Source organism: Triturus cristatus, chromosome 1_1 (assembly GCF_964204655.1).
Source record: "Triturus cristatus chromosome 1_1, aTriCri1.1, whole genome shotgun sequence".
NCBI lineage: Eukaryota > Metazoa > Chordata > Amphibia > Caudata > Salamandridae > Triturus > Triturus cristatus.
The window spans coordinates 239266929-239284593 of record NC_140579.1 but is presented as its reverse complement, the minus strand read 5'-3'; the positions used below and the strand labels follow the sequence as shown (position 1 = coordinate 239284593).

Here is a 17665-nt window from a genome sequence, read left to right as displayed (position 1 = left end):
TCCCCCAAACCCTTCAGCTAGGCAGAGATCATTTTAGCTTAATAACCTGTAATAGGTTCCAAGCACTTCGTGAATTAGATAATCCAGATTGACTTGAAATCGAGAAGACGCCTAACCCAGAACTATCTAGTTGTCCCCACAGAGTTAGCCCACTTTGCAATAAAATGGCCCTCAATAGACACTATCGTTCAGCATCTCTGCCAGTCCATTATGGGGTGGATAAAACTTTAGGGAGAATTAAGGCACTGGAAGGCTACCATATACAGGAAAGTCCAAGTGACGAGCAACAAGTTAAAGTCCTTTCATGGAATTTCGCCGGACTAAGGTCCATATTGGTGGACCGAATGTGGGGCAAGCTAGTAGACAGATGCCATATTTGCCTGTGTTGTAATCTCTGAGTATAGTTGTTCTTTCCTACACTTGGTACAACCCTCTCCCCCCCCCCCCCCTCCCCCCACCTGTTTCCTTGGTACATTCCTATAGAGTTCATGATAGAATGTTTTCAGGGAACTTGGACAATTGAACCTGCTCACAGGGTGGGGTTTACCACTTATAGCATTTCAGCCTGACCTTTGCCTGCAGGTAGACATGCTTGTGGCCTATTGATCTGGGTTAAGACAAGCATGGCGCGTAAAACGAGTAGGCTCAAAATTGGTTCACCTGATTTATTGGGCCTTGATTTAGCATTCCTAAAAGGGAAGTTTAAAATAAGATTAATATCTATAACCGTTTTAGCAGCCAGCATAAGATTTCAAACACAATCTTGACGCAATCAAACTTTCTTGAGAGCTCCAGAAGGGAACACTATCTCATAGATGCTGGGGATTTTAATGTTTCTTATGAACCCATGGATTATGTGCAGGATATCGTCCAGGAGGAAGAGTTGGCAAGAGGTATGAAAAAAACTGCAGATCTCCCCCCCCCCCCCTTAAAAGATGTACAAAGGCCAGTCAATAAATACTTTCTTTCACACTTACTCATGGGGTCCATTCTTGCAATGGGCAGACGCCCTCTGACCTAGATGAATCCTTTACCTTTAAAAGGGTGAACACAAGGAGTAGGATTGACTACATAATAGTTGATCTGCACATATGGCTAAAGTGCATGATATGGCTGTCATAGATAGACAGGATAGTACTACAATGCACTTGTCATGTAGCTAGCTGGTATTCCTATTATGAACTCCATTAGTCCCGTGCCGGTCCCTGTGGCCACTTCAAACAACAATAGGAGGCTTAAATGGCCCCAAATAGTCTCAGATGAGAAGATGCTAGCTGTCCTTTATACAGCGGTAGCTCAAACCCTTAATGCCATGGGAGATTCTTTCACTAATGATGCTAGTATCATGACCAGTTTCTTCACCTTATTAATGAGTATAAAATGCCACTCCTGCAGACAGTGCCAAATTAACATTAATACACGGAGTAAGGCGCCTTGGTATAATGAAACCTGTAGACAAGCCAAAATAGATCTAATCGCTGCTATAAAGGAAGGTATCAGTGGAGATATTACAGAGTGAAGGAAAGCCTATAGCAAGTCACAGGCTGAAGCAAAGAGTAATTGTGAGGAAGAGAAATGGCTCACCCCAGTTGAGGCATCTAGATTGAAGGATTGCAAGTTATTCTGGCACCTACTTTTTAAAGGGACAGTTAATCTGGTCACAGAGGAGGGATTTTTCATCCAGCCACAGGTATGGGAAGATCATGTACGGAAACTATATACTGGGGATGACCAGAAGTTCGACAAAAACAACATCAAGGATGGGACGGTCTCTTCTCGTGAGCCAGTAGCAGGAGATATAACCAGCTCTACCTTCGAAGAGGCTGTGACAGCAATTAGTACACTGCAACCAGGGAAAGCACTAGGCCTAGATGGAATACCCGGTGATCTCTACCGCTCTGAGACAGATATATGGGGCTCTTTATTATACTTAGTTTTTAATGTTATTGCACGAGGGGGAAATATCCCTGGGACAAAAGGGGGGGGGGTGCCGAAAAAATCCCCGTCTTTACAAAAGCGGAAAATGGGGATCCCTCCACTTATAAGCCTGTTAGCTTTATACACACAGAAATGTATCTGCAAAATAAATTTGACTTATTTGCAATCCTTGATAGAGGAAAATAGTATTCTGTCCCACTTGCTAGCTGGTTTTAGGGCAACCACAAGCACCTTGAATTGGGTGTTTCGCTTCTTCCTGCTTATATGGAAGGAAATTAGGATTAAAAGGGGACACCTGTATGTCGTGTTTGTGGATCTCAAATTGGCATTTGACTCCATCAATCGTGCTAAACTATGGGCTGCCCTTGGGGATCTTGGGCTTCCTAGTGGCCTACTCCAACTAATTGTGCAACTGCATCAAGATAATTATGCCTGTGTTAGATGGAGCTCTGGAGGAGACCTATCCATGAGTGTTACTGTAATAAAAGGGGTATAACAAGGTTGTGTCCTGGCCCCAACCCTGTTTACCCTATATATGAATGGGCTTCTCAGTGCCCTATATTATTGCGCAGTTGATTCCCGAAACTTGCTGGTAGACTAATCCCCTACCTACTTTTTACAGAGGGCACGCTGCTCATCTCCAAAACCTCAATGGGTATTCAGAATGTTTTACAACAGGTTTGTAGCAGCATGTAATGACCGGGGTCTTGAAATTAACTGTTCTAAAACTACGTTTATGGTTTTAACCCACACAAATCTTTTAAAGGGAAATTGAGGCTGAGTCTAAACATTTTAGAGCAGGTTAAGGATTTCAAGTATCTGGGAGTTAGGCTCACTAGTAATTTGACATGTTCTTCCCAGATACAAAAGAGCACCTATACACTTCAGCGTGTAGATTGTGCAGTTGTCAAGAAACTTAACCAATCTGCCCAATTTCCCTTGCAATTGAAATCCATTGGGCGAAAAGGGCTGGGAGCTGCACTGGTCAGCGCCGAACTGTGGGGCACTGACCATGTGAAACAAGTAGAGGTGACAGAAAACAAATTCTTAAGATCAATTCTAGATCTACCAATAAATACGCCACTATACCCGGTACACCTTGACCTAGGGCTAAAATCCATCTCACTCATTGCAGTTTTGAAGATCCTAGTGTTCTGGGTTATATTGTGGACTAGTAATACCCAAATCCTGATCAAAGAAGCTGTAGATGAACTAGTTACTCTTGAAAAACAAGTTGGACGACTGGGTTGGTTTAAGGAGGTTAAGCAGTGGCTGTATGAACTGGGTCTGGGGATCCTGTGGGAGGATCCAAAATCGATGACTAATAAAGTGCTCCCCTTTTAAAAAAACTGATTTTGGGGCTATACTGAGCTCGCATGTGTGAACAATTCGGCACCAGGCACTTTAACTGATAGATCTCTAGATTTTAAAAATTGTTTTTATTTTGAAATTTTTATGGATGACATTGAACCTTCTCATGCTTGTGCACTTTATATACAATTCAGGATTGGGGGGTTTGCCACTTAATGCTACCAAAAGTAAATGGAAGAATACAACTGTATCTCCACTGTGTCCCGTGCATAGCTTAATCTCTGAATCAATTGAACATTTTATGTTTATTTGTCCCCACTATGCACCCATTATAAAAAGGTGGAATACTCCCCCGTATGTCACCTCTTGTCCTTCAAATGACCTGCAGATGTCTTACGTATGTTTAGATCTGACACACCTAACTGGTTTGTGTCTGCAATAACGAGATATCTGCTTTATGCTTTGGCGTATTAGGATTAGGCTGTTATCTATCATCTAGGAATCCGCATGTCCAATGACCGCTGTGAGGAGTGGCCCTCTATCGATATTTGTAAAAAGGATTGTATTACCCCCAATACAATTGGCGACTCCCCACGATGAAATCAGTATGAATCCGTTCCGATTTTGGAATTTATTGAATTTTAATTTCTTAAGTATTCCATGTTTCATCTTCATAACCAAGATTGTAATTCCGTTGTTTTTATGATGTCTTTTTACTAATATTTTATTTTCATTTTTAAGTTTTTATGGTGTAACTGATCTGCTTTGATTTTTATGTGAATGGTCATAAAATGATCAATAAACTACTACTATTACCACTAATATTAACAAATGAAAAATTCTAAATCACTTAAAATTACAACTATATTAAAAAAAAGTCATAACAATTACACAGACAATAGTAACACATAAAATTAATATATGAACTAAAACACATATAATTAAAAAACAATAATTTTTTAACTGTTATAGAAACCGATATTAAAAAAGTAGGATATTCTTGAAAACTATATTGCTTACCTAAGAAAATTATATTCTTGACAATGGGATTTTTGCATCACGATATGGTTGTATCACATATTTCTCTTCCAGTATTTGTTTCTCCAGATATTCACAACTCCAAATTTTGTCCATACACCCCAAAATTCTCTTTGTAATGCAGATATCTATGAAAAAAAGAGCTATGGTTAAGAGTATTTGCATATCTGTCCTGACATCAGTGAGCTTCCACAGTGCCCTACATTTGTTAAACTGGCTATAAACGAGGTTGCCATTAAAGCAGGACCTGCCATACAGGCTGCATGCAGGAAATAATTGTTAAGTACAATCAGATGTGATTGAGCGTGACTACCTGTTTACTGTCGTCCTACAGGATAGTTATCTGTTTCGATAACCAGACTGTACGCTGGTAAAAAGACCAGTTGTTGACAAATGCGTCTTACTTGTTCAAGTGGAAAAGGTTATGCATCTGCTGTATTCATTTGAAATGAAGCAGTTCTGTGCTGTCTGCCAGCTCTAGCATGAAAAGGCCTTCAGCATTTGTCGCCGGCCATTTAATGAACAGAAGTCACCATTTCTATGACAAAAGGCCTTTGTAGAAAGTCTTTGTGAAGGCTTTTGAGCCTAAGAATGATCAGTTCTTCATTAGAGCGTACTGTTGTTTTGACAGAGTTGTTCCACTTGTTAAGCCCCACTTAACTTTGACTGAAAAAGTATTTTCTGAAAATGAGGTTTTCAAATCTCTAACTTCATCTAGAATGATTAGTGAAAGGTATTTTTCTTCCATTGAGAATTCTTAAATAGTTTCCACAGGGGTAAGACTGCCCTTCATTTTTACCCATCTTTCCTTCTTAAGGTTGTTTCAAATTTTCGAATGAATTAAGTTCATGGCGAGCCCATGTTTTTGTTAATCTAAAAGCACCAGCTGAGCATTTATTTGATATCCTTGAAGTTAAGCTGATGAATGTATATTTTTTTAAATGAGACTAAAATGTTTGTGTCTGTCAATTCGGGTCATTCATCCAGTAAACCTGCAGTTCCACTGCTTATTTAGAGATGGGGTAACCACAAGGTTTCCACGGTGGAGCCTCCGAGTGCTTGGTCATCAGTAACCATTAGCCGGTGGCCCAAATGTAACAGGCTAATGAATATTGGAAACTTGTCCTGTTTAGGCCTCGGTATTCATTCATATTTACTACCCTGGAAAATTCAAAAATGGCCATCGCGTGCTGGGAGAAAACTCCAGGCACATTAGAACAATTTGCTTTTTGTTTTCTAGAAACAAACCCAACTTTAGGGTTTTGTTTCTTTGAAGTAGAAAAAATATGTAGAGCAGGCTGTAATGGGCGGCCTGGCACTCATTTCTTTCTGTATGCTCCCATTGGGTCTTTATAAGCACTTTTGTAAAACACATGCCTATCTAGAAGGCAGGGAAATCACAATACAGCAAGCAGGTTGCCATGGATGGAAGACCCACAGAGGGTTGGCGGCCTGCCCATCATATTCTAAATTAGATACTGATTTTTTTTTTTATAGCAAATCAATTGTTCGGATCCTATGCAAATCATGGTTCAAGAGCTCCTGTTTCGTAACAGATTCTAATTTGCTGCATAGTGTCTGCGTTATCACAATTCTATGAAGCTTCCTTCATGGAAACCTACCAAAGGGAGTAGTGAAACTGTGGGTTTGTTAGGTGACATAACATTTTGTGAGATCTGTTGTACACATGATATTCTCAAGTACTTTGCCCCTTTTCCAAAAAATCGACAGGTGGAAGGGGGGCCCTGCACGTCCCTGCCCAGGTTTCTCGTTAGAGGATGAATCCCCTCTACACGTCATCCTCTTTTGTCCAGCTTACTCTTACATTAGAAATAAATGGATTATTCAGCTATGTAAGAACCTGGGTATTAGGCAATATTTGGCCTTTTTTAGGATATTGAAAACTGATACAGATGCACTGATCGTCTCCGCAGTAACTAAATACTTACATTCTATGTGGATAACCAGAAGGAATCTGTTAAATCATGCTGTAGCATTTTAATAATAAGATTACGACTACCAAATATTTTATTCCCACTGAATGATCTGATTTTTATCCATTTTTAGAACCTTTTAGAAATTATTTAAAAAATTTAAAAAAAAATGTCTAACAATCAACTAAAAATCTTGAGATTAGTGTATTGAAATGTATTGTTCGACTTATCATTGTCCTGTTTTTTTTCTTTGCTATTTTCTTTTTCTGTATGTGCTTTTATGGTTCATCAAACCGCAATAAAGTTGACTTGACTTGACTTGACTTGATATTCTCAAGTACTATTGTGAACATTCAGATGCAACTCCAGACCCTAAGTGGGGCTGACAATCCTTCAGAATTAGCTCTATTAAGGTCCTGCTGTGTCACCATCTCGTCTCCCTTCATTTGTAAACTGCTGCTATTCTTTTTTCAAAGTAACTTTAAGTGAAGATACCATGAAAGAGAGGTAGCATTCCCAATCCACAATTGTGGTTCCTCATTCGTGATAATTTATTTTCAAGATTAATTCCCAGACCACCCTACAGAAGAAAGCTATGGTATTTCTCAGGTAGCTTCAAACAGAACTGTTTGGATGTAGGACATTGTATGTGCTGGTAGCCTTGTGGACAGCACCTTATTTGTAATTCTAAACGTGCACTTGTGACCTCACAAGTAGAGAAATTGTTTATTTTAATTGTTCTTGAAATTGTTAATTTTAAAAGTGTTTATTAACTCCACTGAATTTGTGGGAATATGCTGTCCTGAATTTTTGTTATTCCAATATCACCTTCTCTCTCTTAACCTTTTTATCCTCTACTATGTTCCACAACTCCCTCTTTAGTTGCAGGTAGCACTGTACTCTTGTTTTATTTCTAGCACCTTTTGACCCTTTATCTAAAGTTGCGGGATCACCATTTCTCCTTGTCTTCCTAATGAGGCTCTCTTCCCTATGTTCTCCTACCTCTCTGCTATTCCATTGCACTCTCTCTCACTTCCTTCCTTTCACCGCCCCATCGTTTTACCTTTCCATGAGTCGTGACCCATAGCACTCTGAATGTATTTACCTGAATCTAGGCTGAAAGTGGTACTGCAAGCACTGATCATTCATTCTTCACTTTGCCTTGTTTTTTCTAATTGCCCTATAACATAACTTGCAGGCTACATTGTCCAGTTTGAGGAAGACCGATACCAGCCTGGTACCTGGCACAACCTTGTCAGCCTGCCAGGCAATGTGAATTCTGCTGTCCTCCCTTTGGCTCCCTATGTCAACTATCAGTTCCGGGTCCTGGCAGTGAATGAGGTTGGCAGTAGCCTCCCTAGCCTCCCATCGGAGCGGTATCAAACCAATGGCGCACGTGAGTTCTTCATATGCCTTTCATTGCATTTTCTGTACAGATGATTGTAAAATCCAGTGATCGAAGGGCATCAAATAAGTATGGGAACTGTGATGCTGTGTATAAAGTAGGGGGGGTGATTGAGCATGGTGGCCGGGTTAAGGGCGTAGGTAAAAAACATATATATATATTCTGTAACTATTTTCAGTCTTTAACCTTCAGTTAACTTCATATAAAATAAGGCACAGCTTAAGTGACAAATAAATGTAAGTTAAGTTGATCAGTGGGAAATGCACCATCATACATTATGAAACCTCTGTTAGTTAATGCGCAGCCGAGGTATGCATCTGTGACGAGAGAGCCACAGAATTGAATCCTAGTTATTCCAGTGGTGAATAGTGACTTGTGAATGTTTAGTGCAACGAAGTCCCAGTCTGTGACTGAAAGCCCTGTAAATATGGAAGTCATTATTTAAAACTTGCATTACACACGGTATAAGATAGGCTGCTACAAAATGCGCAAAAGGGTTTTGAAAAATACTGCTTCAAAAATGTAGATTTTAGTAATACCCCAACTGCACATGGTGCCATTATTTGATTTTTTTATATAACTGTTCTTTAAAGGCTTCAAGTGATTCGGTTAATCATTGCCAATTCCGGCTTCGAAGCACCCTTTACATTTGTAGATTAGACAGTTATGTACATTTACATTTCTTTCAGGGAAGGAGAAACCCAGGTAAGAAGGCTTGTCCCTCCCTCGGTTTCAGGCACATGAGACTTCCTGCCTCACATTTCCGGTCTGGGGCAGTTGTCTTTTCACAAAAAATAGGGAACTGATTTTCTTAAATCAGAAAAGTATGGGTACTTCGTGCCCCTCAGATCACGCCCACTTTGACCACTGGTAAAATCTATTAAGGAAGTAGGATGGAGACACACAAAATAAAGGGAAAAGAAAGAAAGCAAATATGGACATTCCGGGAGGAGAAAAAAAAATCATTTAGGAAAGAAAGATTAAAATAGTGATTATAAAAATAAAGGTATAAAACGAAAAAAGAGAGGCTACAAAAAGAGAAAGGGAGGGCAAAAGCATAGTAAGCAACGGAAGAGAAGATGAACATAAATTAGAATCAGAAAAGGAAAAGTTTAATATAGAAGATTTCAAAGAAAAGAGTATTAAAACATGAATGTATTACTAAAGAAAAGCAAACGAAAAATGTTTGTCCTCTTTCCACCTTGCTTAAAGTACACTATTCTATAATCTTGGATTGTTGTAATTCTTTATTAGGGAAGCCATTGTACTTGATACAAAACACAACTGCAAGGCTCACTCAAATTTCTTTCCATCTGTTAGCACTTCATTGTTCAGCACACTACACCAGTTTGTCCGGCATATCAGGCCTGCTGTGACAGAGGCCCTGTCTTTATTCAGAAGCTTTTTGCACCTTTTCGTCCAGTAAGGAGCCTCCAATCCTTAACCAATATATTTTTGTCATCTTATGGCTCTATAAGGTGAGAGCCGATGGGGGTGTGCCTTTCCTCTGTTTATTCCGAAAGTATGGAACTTTATCCCACTGCAGATCAAATTTACGAAAGATCTCTAATTTTTCTGGACTAAACAGGCGACGTTTTTGTTTTCCTCAGCTTTCCTCATCCAGTACTGTTCATTACAAGCTCATGATTTAGTAATGAGACACCATGTTACAGGGTATCTGTCGTGCTAACTAAACCAAGTCTGGCAAAGCAAATAGATTGTCTAATGTTCCTACACATCTAAACACAGGCGTTCAGAAATGCTGTTTACATACGGTAAACGCACAAACGCTGTGCTGTGTATCACTTCAAAGACTGTGCCCTCTTAACTTTGTCAATGCTGGGAGTAGCAATAAAGGATCGTCTGCAGTTTAAAATGCAATTGGAATTGTTCCTCATGCATTCCAGAGGGAGCACTTCCTGGAATATACCAAACAGCCAATGGAATGAGGTGAAAGAATGGTACTTCTCTAGAGGTAGTGTGGTATTTCACATAAAGTGGCATTGCTGGGGGTTTTGAGTATAGAGCATCTCATGTTAGAACCCTGCTGATGTCATGGATTGTTGTACATAGAAATGTTTTGTAGATCTTCAGTTACAGGATTGACTGCTGGCTGATGGATGGGATCTTCTCTGTTGGAATAAACATCTCAACTACTGTCTACCTGTTTGCCAAGTTTATTATGTAAAATACTTCACTGGCGTAGTCGGCACTGGAATCTACAAGAGAAGATCTCAACACAAGATTTTGATTTGTTATTTTAGAAGGCACTGAGTCTCAACTCTGCGTTGGATTTCTTTTCCCTTGACCGGCTTCCTTTTGAAAACCACTGTGAGAGGATTTTATGCGGATTCTATGCCATCAAACGGATCACTTCTTTACTTAAAGTGTGTTACCTGCTTTGCCACGCGTTTACAACTTGTGAATCAAACTAACTCTGTGCTGGATGTTTGCTTTTGTCTGCTATCCTTGAAAACGACGGCGAGCTGAGTTTATACCTCCAAGCGGATCGTCATTGCTCTACATCTTTTAGCGTGTTGTTTGCCTTGACATGTGTCCTCAACTTTGATTTGACACTTATACTCATCTTCTATTACTGACTTTGTGGAACTGATTATCTCGACCCTGCAAGTCAATGTGAGTAGTTATTCATTGCAAAATTTTAACATGTGTCTGCTTATTTCGAGAGTTTAAGTCGCCTTGATCGTTGCTGTAATTTTGATTGTCATCGCTACAACGATTTCGACTCGAGCCTCTGGGCATCACACGGCTTTCAAAGATAAACAAGGCCTATAAGAATTAATGAGCGTCATCATACCTAGAATCTCTTTGTTTTTCTGGAATTGCTTTCACGATCGACTCTCTGCTGTGTTCTACATTGTTGTCAGCTCTCCTGATCGTATCGCGTCACCACGTATCACGCTAATTCAGTGGCCATTTTGAGTACGGTTGCTTAGCAACCAGGAGGGCTTCACTAGATCGCGTCTTCCTTGATAATCAGCAGCGTTTTAGTGGATCGCGTCTTGTTTGTCAACCAGCGGCGTCTCAGTGGATCATCATCCTGTTTCAAGCGTATGTACTGATCACTTCAAGCGCCAACACAGAAACTGAACGCTCTTGGTACTACGAGTTATACTTAATGAAACAAGATGATAAAGATCTAAAGACAATTTAATGCTCTTATTACAAAGGAGATATGATGAATCTACTGTAAACATTGTTTCCTCTTACACATGGTTGGGTTTTATCTAAGATATATAATATGATGGTTCAACGATAAATATTGTTTCTTCACACAGTTGGGGTGATACCAGAGATAAAAAAAAAAAAAAGGTATTGCATCCTATTAGGCAGGCTATTTTGGCAGGTTCACAATCAATTTGATTTGATTTGAAACCAGAATTTATGTTAAAATCTAAATGTGTACAATTTTAAAACAACGGCCATTCAAGTTAGATAAGTGGCTACGTAAATAGTCCTTACTTTTGAATAATCTACTGGTTCTTGGTAATTTGCTTCAAAGTCACTTGTAAACATGCAAAACGTTACAGCAGCACCATTTTTTTTATTGTGTCCTGGTTCTCCTCCCATTAAATGGAAAAAATGGACGGTTGTTTTTGAGAGATATGCCAGGGTCTGCGGTCCCTCCTTAAGTGCTGAAAGGAGGTCATCCTTGTTACTCCATTGTTTGGGATCTGAAGGTCAAGATGTGTTTGATCACTTACCAGAGCTTTCAGCTTCAGATGCTAGAGGTCTGAATGACTATGAGATTTGTATTAAGAAACTTAACATGCATTATCTCCCCAAAGTCAGCACTATTCTTGAAAGATACCAGTTTGCAAAGAGGATGCAATCTGCTGATGAGACAATTGAGGATTACATAACTCAACTAAGAAAGCTTGCCTCTTCATGCAAATTTGAGAACTTAACTGATGAACGCATCAGGGACCAGTTTATGTTTGGTTGTAGTATAGAAAAAATAAGAGAAGAATTGTGGCTAAGAGATGAACTAACTCTTGAAGAGGTGTTAACTGTTGCCAAACGTATTGAACACTCTTTAAAATGTGTTGCTGTCATAAAGAAGGATTCAGAAAAAGGGGCTAATGTTGAGATAGTTAAGGTTAAATCAGAAAGACGTATCACAACTGATAAAAATAATGCTGATAAAACGGGACCAGAAAGAAAATGTTACAGATGTGGTAAAACTGGACATCTTGCTAACGACTAAAGATGTCCAGCTCTCAGTCAAACATGTTCCAAATGCAAGTTAAAGGGACATTTCACTGCCTTATGTAAAACAAAACTCAAAACAAAGGTCAAAGAAGTTGAAATATATCAAAAGGATTGGGAAGAACCTAATTCCGATGATCTAGTTTGTGGGCAGATTGTGGTACAGGTTGAGAACAAAACTAGCAAGAAATCCTGTCCTTATGATGAAATTGTGGTAGAAGGAGAACAAACTAGGGTACTGTTTGATTCTGGTGCGAAGATTACCATCATATCGAATGGGTTTTATAACTCCAAGCTTAAGGGAAAGATTACGTTAATGAAACCGGACATCATTCCTTTAGCATATGGGGGTGAACCCATAAAGATACATGGATACTTTTCCGGTTTAATAGAATACAAAAATCGGTTGGAAAGATTTATGTTTCAAAGCGTGGAGACAGCATCATTAGTTGGTTACATCAAGGGGATCTGGGGGGGTTTCTTGATCCTAATGCTAATCCTCCCAAACAGTTGAGGGATAGAATTCAATCTGTAGATAGAAATGCTGATGACATGTACGTGCACAATCTGAAGACTGAGTTGCCAAATGTGTTCAGAGAAACTTTAGGCTGTTTGAAGGGGTATCAACTTAAGATTCAACTAAAAGCTGATGCAGTTCCTGTGTACTGCAAAGTGAGAAGTGTCCCACTATCTGTTAAGGAAGACATGAAAAATGAAATTCAGAAATTAAGCAGTTGTGGGATTATTGAGGAAGTTGAGGGATCTGAATGGTTGGCTCCGGTTGTTGCAGCACGCAAACCTAATGGGAATCTGCGTCTGTGCATCGACTTAAGACAACTTAATAAGTGTGTTGTAGTGGATAGGTATCCATTGCCCAACATTACCGAATTGTTGACTCTACTTGATGGGGCAAAAGTGTTCAGCACATTAGATCTTACTTTGGCATATCATCAAATTGAGCTAGAGGAGCCGTCCCGAGATTATACTTCTTTTATCACGCCCTTTGGCACCTCTAGATTTAGAAGAATGCCTTTTGGTTTAGTATCTGCTTCCTCAGTATTCCAACGTGTGATGGAAAGAATATTAAAAGATCTTCCTGGAGTATGTGTCTACCAGGACGACATTTTAGTTTTTGCAAAAGATGACATGGAGCATGACTCTAGGTTAAGATCCGTTCTGAAGAATTTGTGTAAACATAACCTCACAATCAAGGTTGAGAAGTGCAAATTTAGGTCTAATACCATCAGCTACCTAGGACATAGTATTTCTGGGGAAGGTGTGAAACCTAAAACTGAGTTGGTTGAAACCATTACAAAAATGTGTTCTCCTACTAATAAGTCTGACTTAATGAAATTCTTAGGAATGATTGAATAATATGCTAAGCTTGTAAGGGGTTTTGCAGTAGCAACAGTGAACATGAGGAAATTATTGCGCAAAGGTGAAGAATTCTGGTGGTCAGACCGGTGTGAGGATGAGTTTGTGGCTATAAAGGAAAAGCTTGGTCTAGCCCCTTCGTTGAAGAGTTTTAACCCTTCCAGTAAATCCATTTTAGTGACTGATGCAAGTGAGAAAGGGCTTGGAGCTGTTTTGAAGCAGTGTGGTGCTAACGGTATGCAAACCATTATGTTTTTGTCAAGAAGTCTCAGAGATCCTGAAACACGATATTCAGTTGTAGAGAGAGAAGCGTTAGCTGTGTTTTGGGCGGTAAAGAAACTTAAGAAGTTCTTTTGGGGTTTGGATTTTGAGGTACATACAGATCATAAACCATTGATTGAGATATTTAGCAAGAAAGGATTAGATCTGGTTTCTGGAAGAATAACCAAGTGGGTAATTGGTTTACAAGAGTATAATTTTAGGATTAAGTATATTCCTGGAATTGAAAATGGGGTTGCCGATGTTCTTTCACGTTTAGTTCCATGCAGCAGTTTGCAAGAGGACAGTGCAGATGATGATGAGGATGACAAAATAGTCTGTGTAGTGGATCATGACATCATTTCAGAAGTATGATGGTTGGAAGAATTAGAAAATGATGCGATTCTGTGTGAGGTATTATTCTTGTTAAAAAAAGGGTGGAGCTCGAATAAAGATGGATCGGAAGGTACAAGATGTTTTTGGGGTGTACGGAATGAACTGTCGGTGGACAATAGCTTGTTGTTTCGCGGGACAAGATTAATTCCACCCACTAGTCTTAGGAAAGAATTAGTTGACTTAGTGCATGTGGCTCATTCAGGGTTATCTAAGTGTAAAGAAAGACTCCGTATGTCATATTGGTGGCCTGGAATGGACAGAATGGTTGAGTGTGTTATTAGAGATTGTGTTTCTTGTGCAACCAGTGACAAATCTAAGTGTACTCATAAACAACCTATGGTTTTGAGAAAACGCCCAAATGGACCGAGGCAAGAGATTGCTTTGGACATTGTTGGTCCTATACAATGAAAAGAAGCACAAATATATTTATTGGTTGTTATTGACATGTACTCAAGGTGGCCTGAAGTGTTCTTCTTATCCACTCTCAATACTAGTAGTGTGATGATTGAGTGTTTGAAGAGTTTATTTGCAAGGGAAGGCCTACCAATTTCAATTTTATCTGATAATGGTGTTCAACTTATTTCGAGGGAAATGGAGCAATTTTTATCATCTAGAGGGATTGTCCACAAGACTTCTGCACTTTATCACCCAGAGGCCAATGGGATGGTGGAAAGATTTAATAAGGTTATTAAAGAGACCATTGCTTTATCAAAAAGTGTTAGAATAAATTGGAAAAAATAAGTTATTGTTAAAATAGAAGAGTACAGATTAACTCCACATGCAACAACTGGGAAGACTCCTTTTTTGTTGTTTCTTGGTAGGCTGCCCAATACTTGTGTTGAACCATACTGGGTTAATAAATATGAATTATTAAAAGGTAAGGAAAAGGAGTGTGATGGTGAAAAGATGCTAAGAGTAGAAGAAGAAAAGGGGAAACTAAGGAAAGCATATTTTGATAAGAAACATGCTGTAAAGAAAACTGAGGTGCATGTAGGTGATTGGGTCAGGATTAAACGTCCTGGTTTGTTAGGAAGCTCCTTGTCTAAATTCATGAAACCTATTAGAGTAATCAAAACATTCAAAAATTCAATCCAAACACAGGACCATCGTATTTGGAACCTAAATAGGGTGGTTGTGTGTAGTGGTGTGTTGAAACATGGTGTGAAGATAGATTCAGCTAAGGGTAATTCTACCTCATTTCATACTGGAGATGAAGTGAGAAAGGATTTGAATTGTCCTAGGAAATCTTCCAGGGTGTGTAAGAGACCTAGTTATCTTGCTGATTTTATTTAATATTTATTGGTTTTGTTCCTTATAAACATGTCTTCTTTTGGGGAAGGGAGATGTGTGGTATTTCACATAAAGTGGCATTGCTGGGGGTTTTGTGCATAGAGCATCTCACGTTAGAACCCTGCTGATGTCATGGATTGTTGTACATAGAAATGTTCTGTAGATCTTCAGTTACAGGATTGACTGCTGGCTGATGGATGGGATCTTCTCTGTTGGAATAAACATCTCAACTACTGTCTACCTGTTTGCCAAGTTTATTATGTAAAATACTTCAGGTAGCTAAAGCCCACAGATGGTAAAAGAAATATGCCTGACAAACAGCCGCACAGTCAAGTCAGACCAAATAATTTATTAAGAATTCTGCGTCTGATTTCCATATTTGATTGTAGTGCTGAATTAAGTACACACCTACAATAGGAAAATGCAATGACTACTGTTCTGTAGAACTGTACTAATAGCTAGATTTTCAAGTCAATTTTTTCTTAATTATTTTAGCTACGATTTCACAGTTAGTATATTTATGTCAATATTTTTTTCATTATTACACTGCTACCAGGAATCCGAATGTTACCACCCAATATGAATTGTTAAAATGTGCTTATTGTTTCGCAGTAAGTTTCAGACATCACATTGACGTGCTTCTTTGAGCAATACAGATTCCATATGTATTGTGAACATCTGTATTCATAGTATCCCTTTAAAGTGACCAGTGGTTTTAAATAGTTTTGATGAATGGTGTGATGTTGTGAGCAATGTAGACATTTTTTGCTTTGTTCCTTTATATGGGCCTTTATAAGATCCTTGGGGAATTTTTAATGAGTGGAGGGCCCACTTTATTCTATATATAATTGTGAGAAGTTGGCCTGGCATATGCTGTCCTCTAGTTATAGGGGACACCTTGCACCAGTCAAATTCGACTCTTATGGTGATAGGTTAAAAGACAACCTTTGAAGAAAGCTATCCTAGTGGTAGCTGTGGAGAGCAGCCTTCAGGCTAAGTCTTGAAGGAGTGTTAAGCTTATTGTTTTACCATAGATAACCTCTTAAATAACCAAATGAAAGAGTAGTCCACACAGGTATATATATAAAATATATGTATTTATTCTTAGAATAATCCCACTAGTCTCTTTATGAGGCTGGAGGTAAAGATACAATTCAAACAAGCATTGGTAGTTACAATAAATAGCACTGGAATCATAGGGCCCCGGGGGGGGGACCAAACCATATATCAAAAAAGTTGTATAAGAACCACGACAATTCTACAGACAATGCCTAGGGCATTTAGGGTCGCTGGCCCCTTGTGAAGCCACCCAAGGTAGTGAGGAAGGGGACCCACGGCAGATGCGTGCAGTGGCAGAAGCTACTGTCGGGATCTCTATTAAAGCCTATGGAGAATGTCGCGGTTGAATTTTACAAGATTAAAAACACTTCTAGCGGGAGTTAAAGTTCAAGACTTTAGAGTTAAGCTTTTGAAGGGCCCACACCCACGAGAGTACCGAGTTACCACTGTTAACTGCCCCAGGGAAGCCGGGGCATAGGTTGTTTTCGATGTCGGGTCGCGGGCTGATTTTCAATGGCAAAACGTGAAGAACTGCTGCTAGCAAAAAGCGTTGTCGATGTCGTGAAGATTGAAGATGTAGATCTTGAAGAGAAGGACCTGAAAGCAGAGGGGACAGAGTCTGGGTCACGGCACAGTGACCAGGGGGCTCAGGAGAAAGAGCCCTTCAATGTTGGGTGCTTCCAGGTGGAAGAGGTGTAGCTTGGATCGTCAGCCACGGGGTCCAGGAGGCGTCAAGGAAGGCCAGCTTCTGGAGGGCGATTGTCCCACGAAGGATGGGGGACGCTGCGGTTTTAGTGTCCGGATTGGATTCACTAAGCCTTGGCAACCGCAACCCACGCAAGAATCACAAAACAGCTACTGGTGCAGACCCACAAGGTCTGAGCGAGGTCTCCAGCAAGGAGACTGAAGAGCAGGCCTGGAGCAACCAGGGGAACTCTTGGAAGTGAAGATTGACCTCCGCCAGGGCCCATCAGTCGAGAGACAAGGGACCGCGGGAGGCAGCAATTTGGCGTGCGTAAAGATGCACCCACGGGTCGCCAGAGCGGGCTAGGGCGTCGATCTTTGGCACAGATGATGCTGAGAGGTTGGCTCAATAATGGGCCAAAGCACAACTTCCCCACTCGTCGGGGTCGGGTGCTGTGCAAGAGGTGGCCGGTGTCCTGGGTTATTGGGGATCTCGGCGTCCACGGTGCTGAGCTTTGCTGTGCACACTCACTGGCCTCTGGGATGCTTGGAATCCCACCTCAAGGTAGGAAAAAGTCATCGATGTCCGAGGAGCAGAAAAGTTCCAACCTGGTCACTTGCAGTGTTTCAGGTGCCTGCCAAGAAGGGTGGTATCTCCTTTACCCCAAGGGAGATTTCTTCATTCAGCTGTGCGGCAGCAAGTCGAAGTTCAAGTCTGTAAAGTCCAAGAATAATCTGAGGCTCTGGG

The 17665-nt window shown here is 40.1% G+C and overlaps 1 protein-coding gene across 2 annotated transcripts in view; it reads left to right on the top strand.

The window, feature by feature from the left end:
• Window positions 1-17665, top strand: part of NFASC (neurofascin) — a 1241670-nt gene that overhangs the window by 939926 nt on the left and 284079 nt on the right. For both annotated transcript variants that reach the window (XM_085627649.1, XM_085627634.1), the window contains exon 20: window positions 7420-7617. In XM_085627649.1, coding sequence (XP_085483775.1) covers window positions 7420-7617 — 198 coding nt within the window. The remainder of the gene's footprint in view (window positions 1-7419; window positions 7618-17665) is intronic.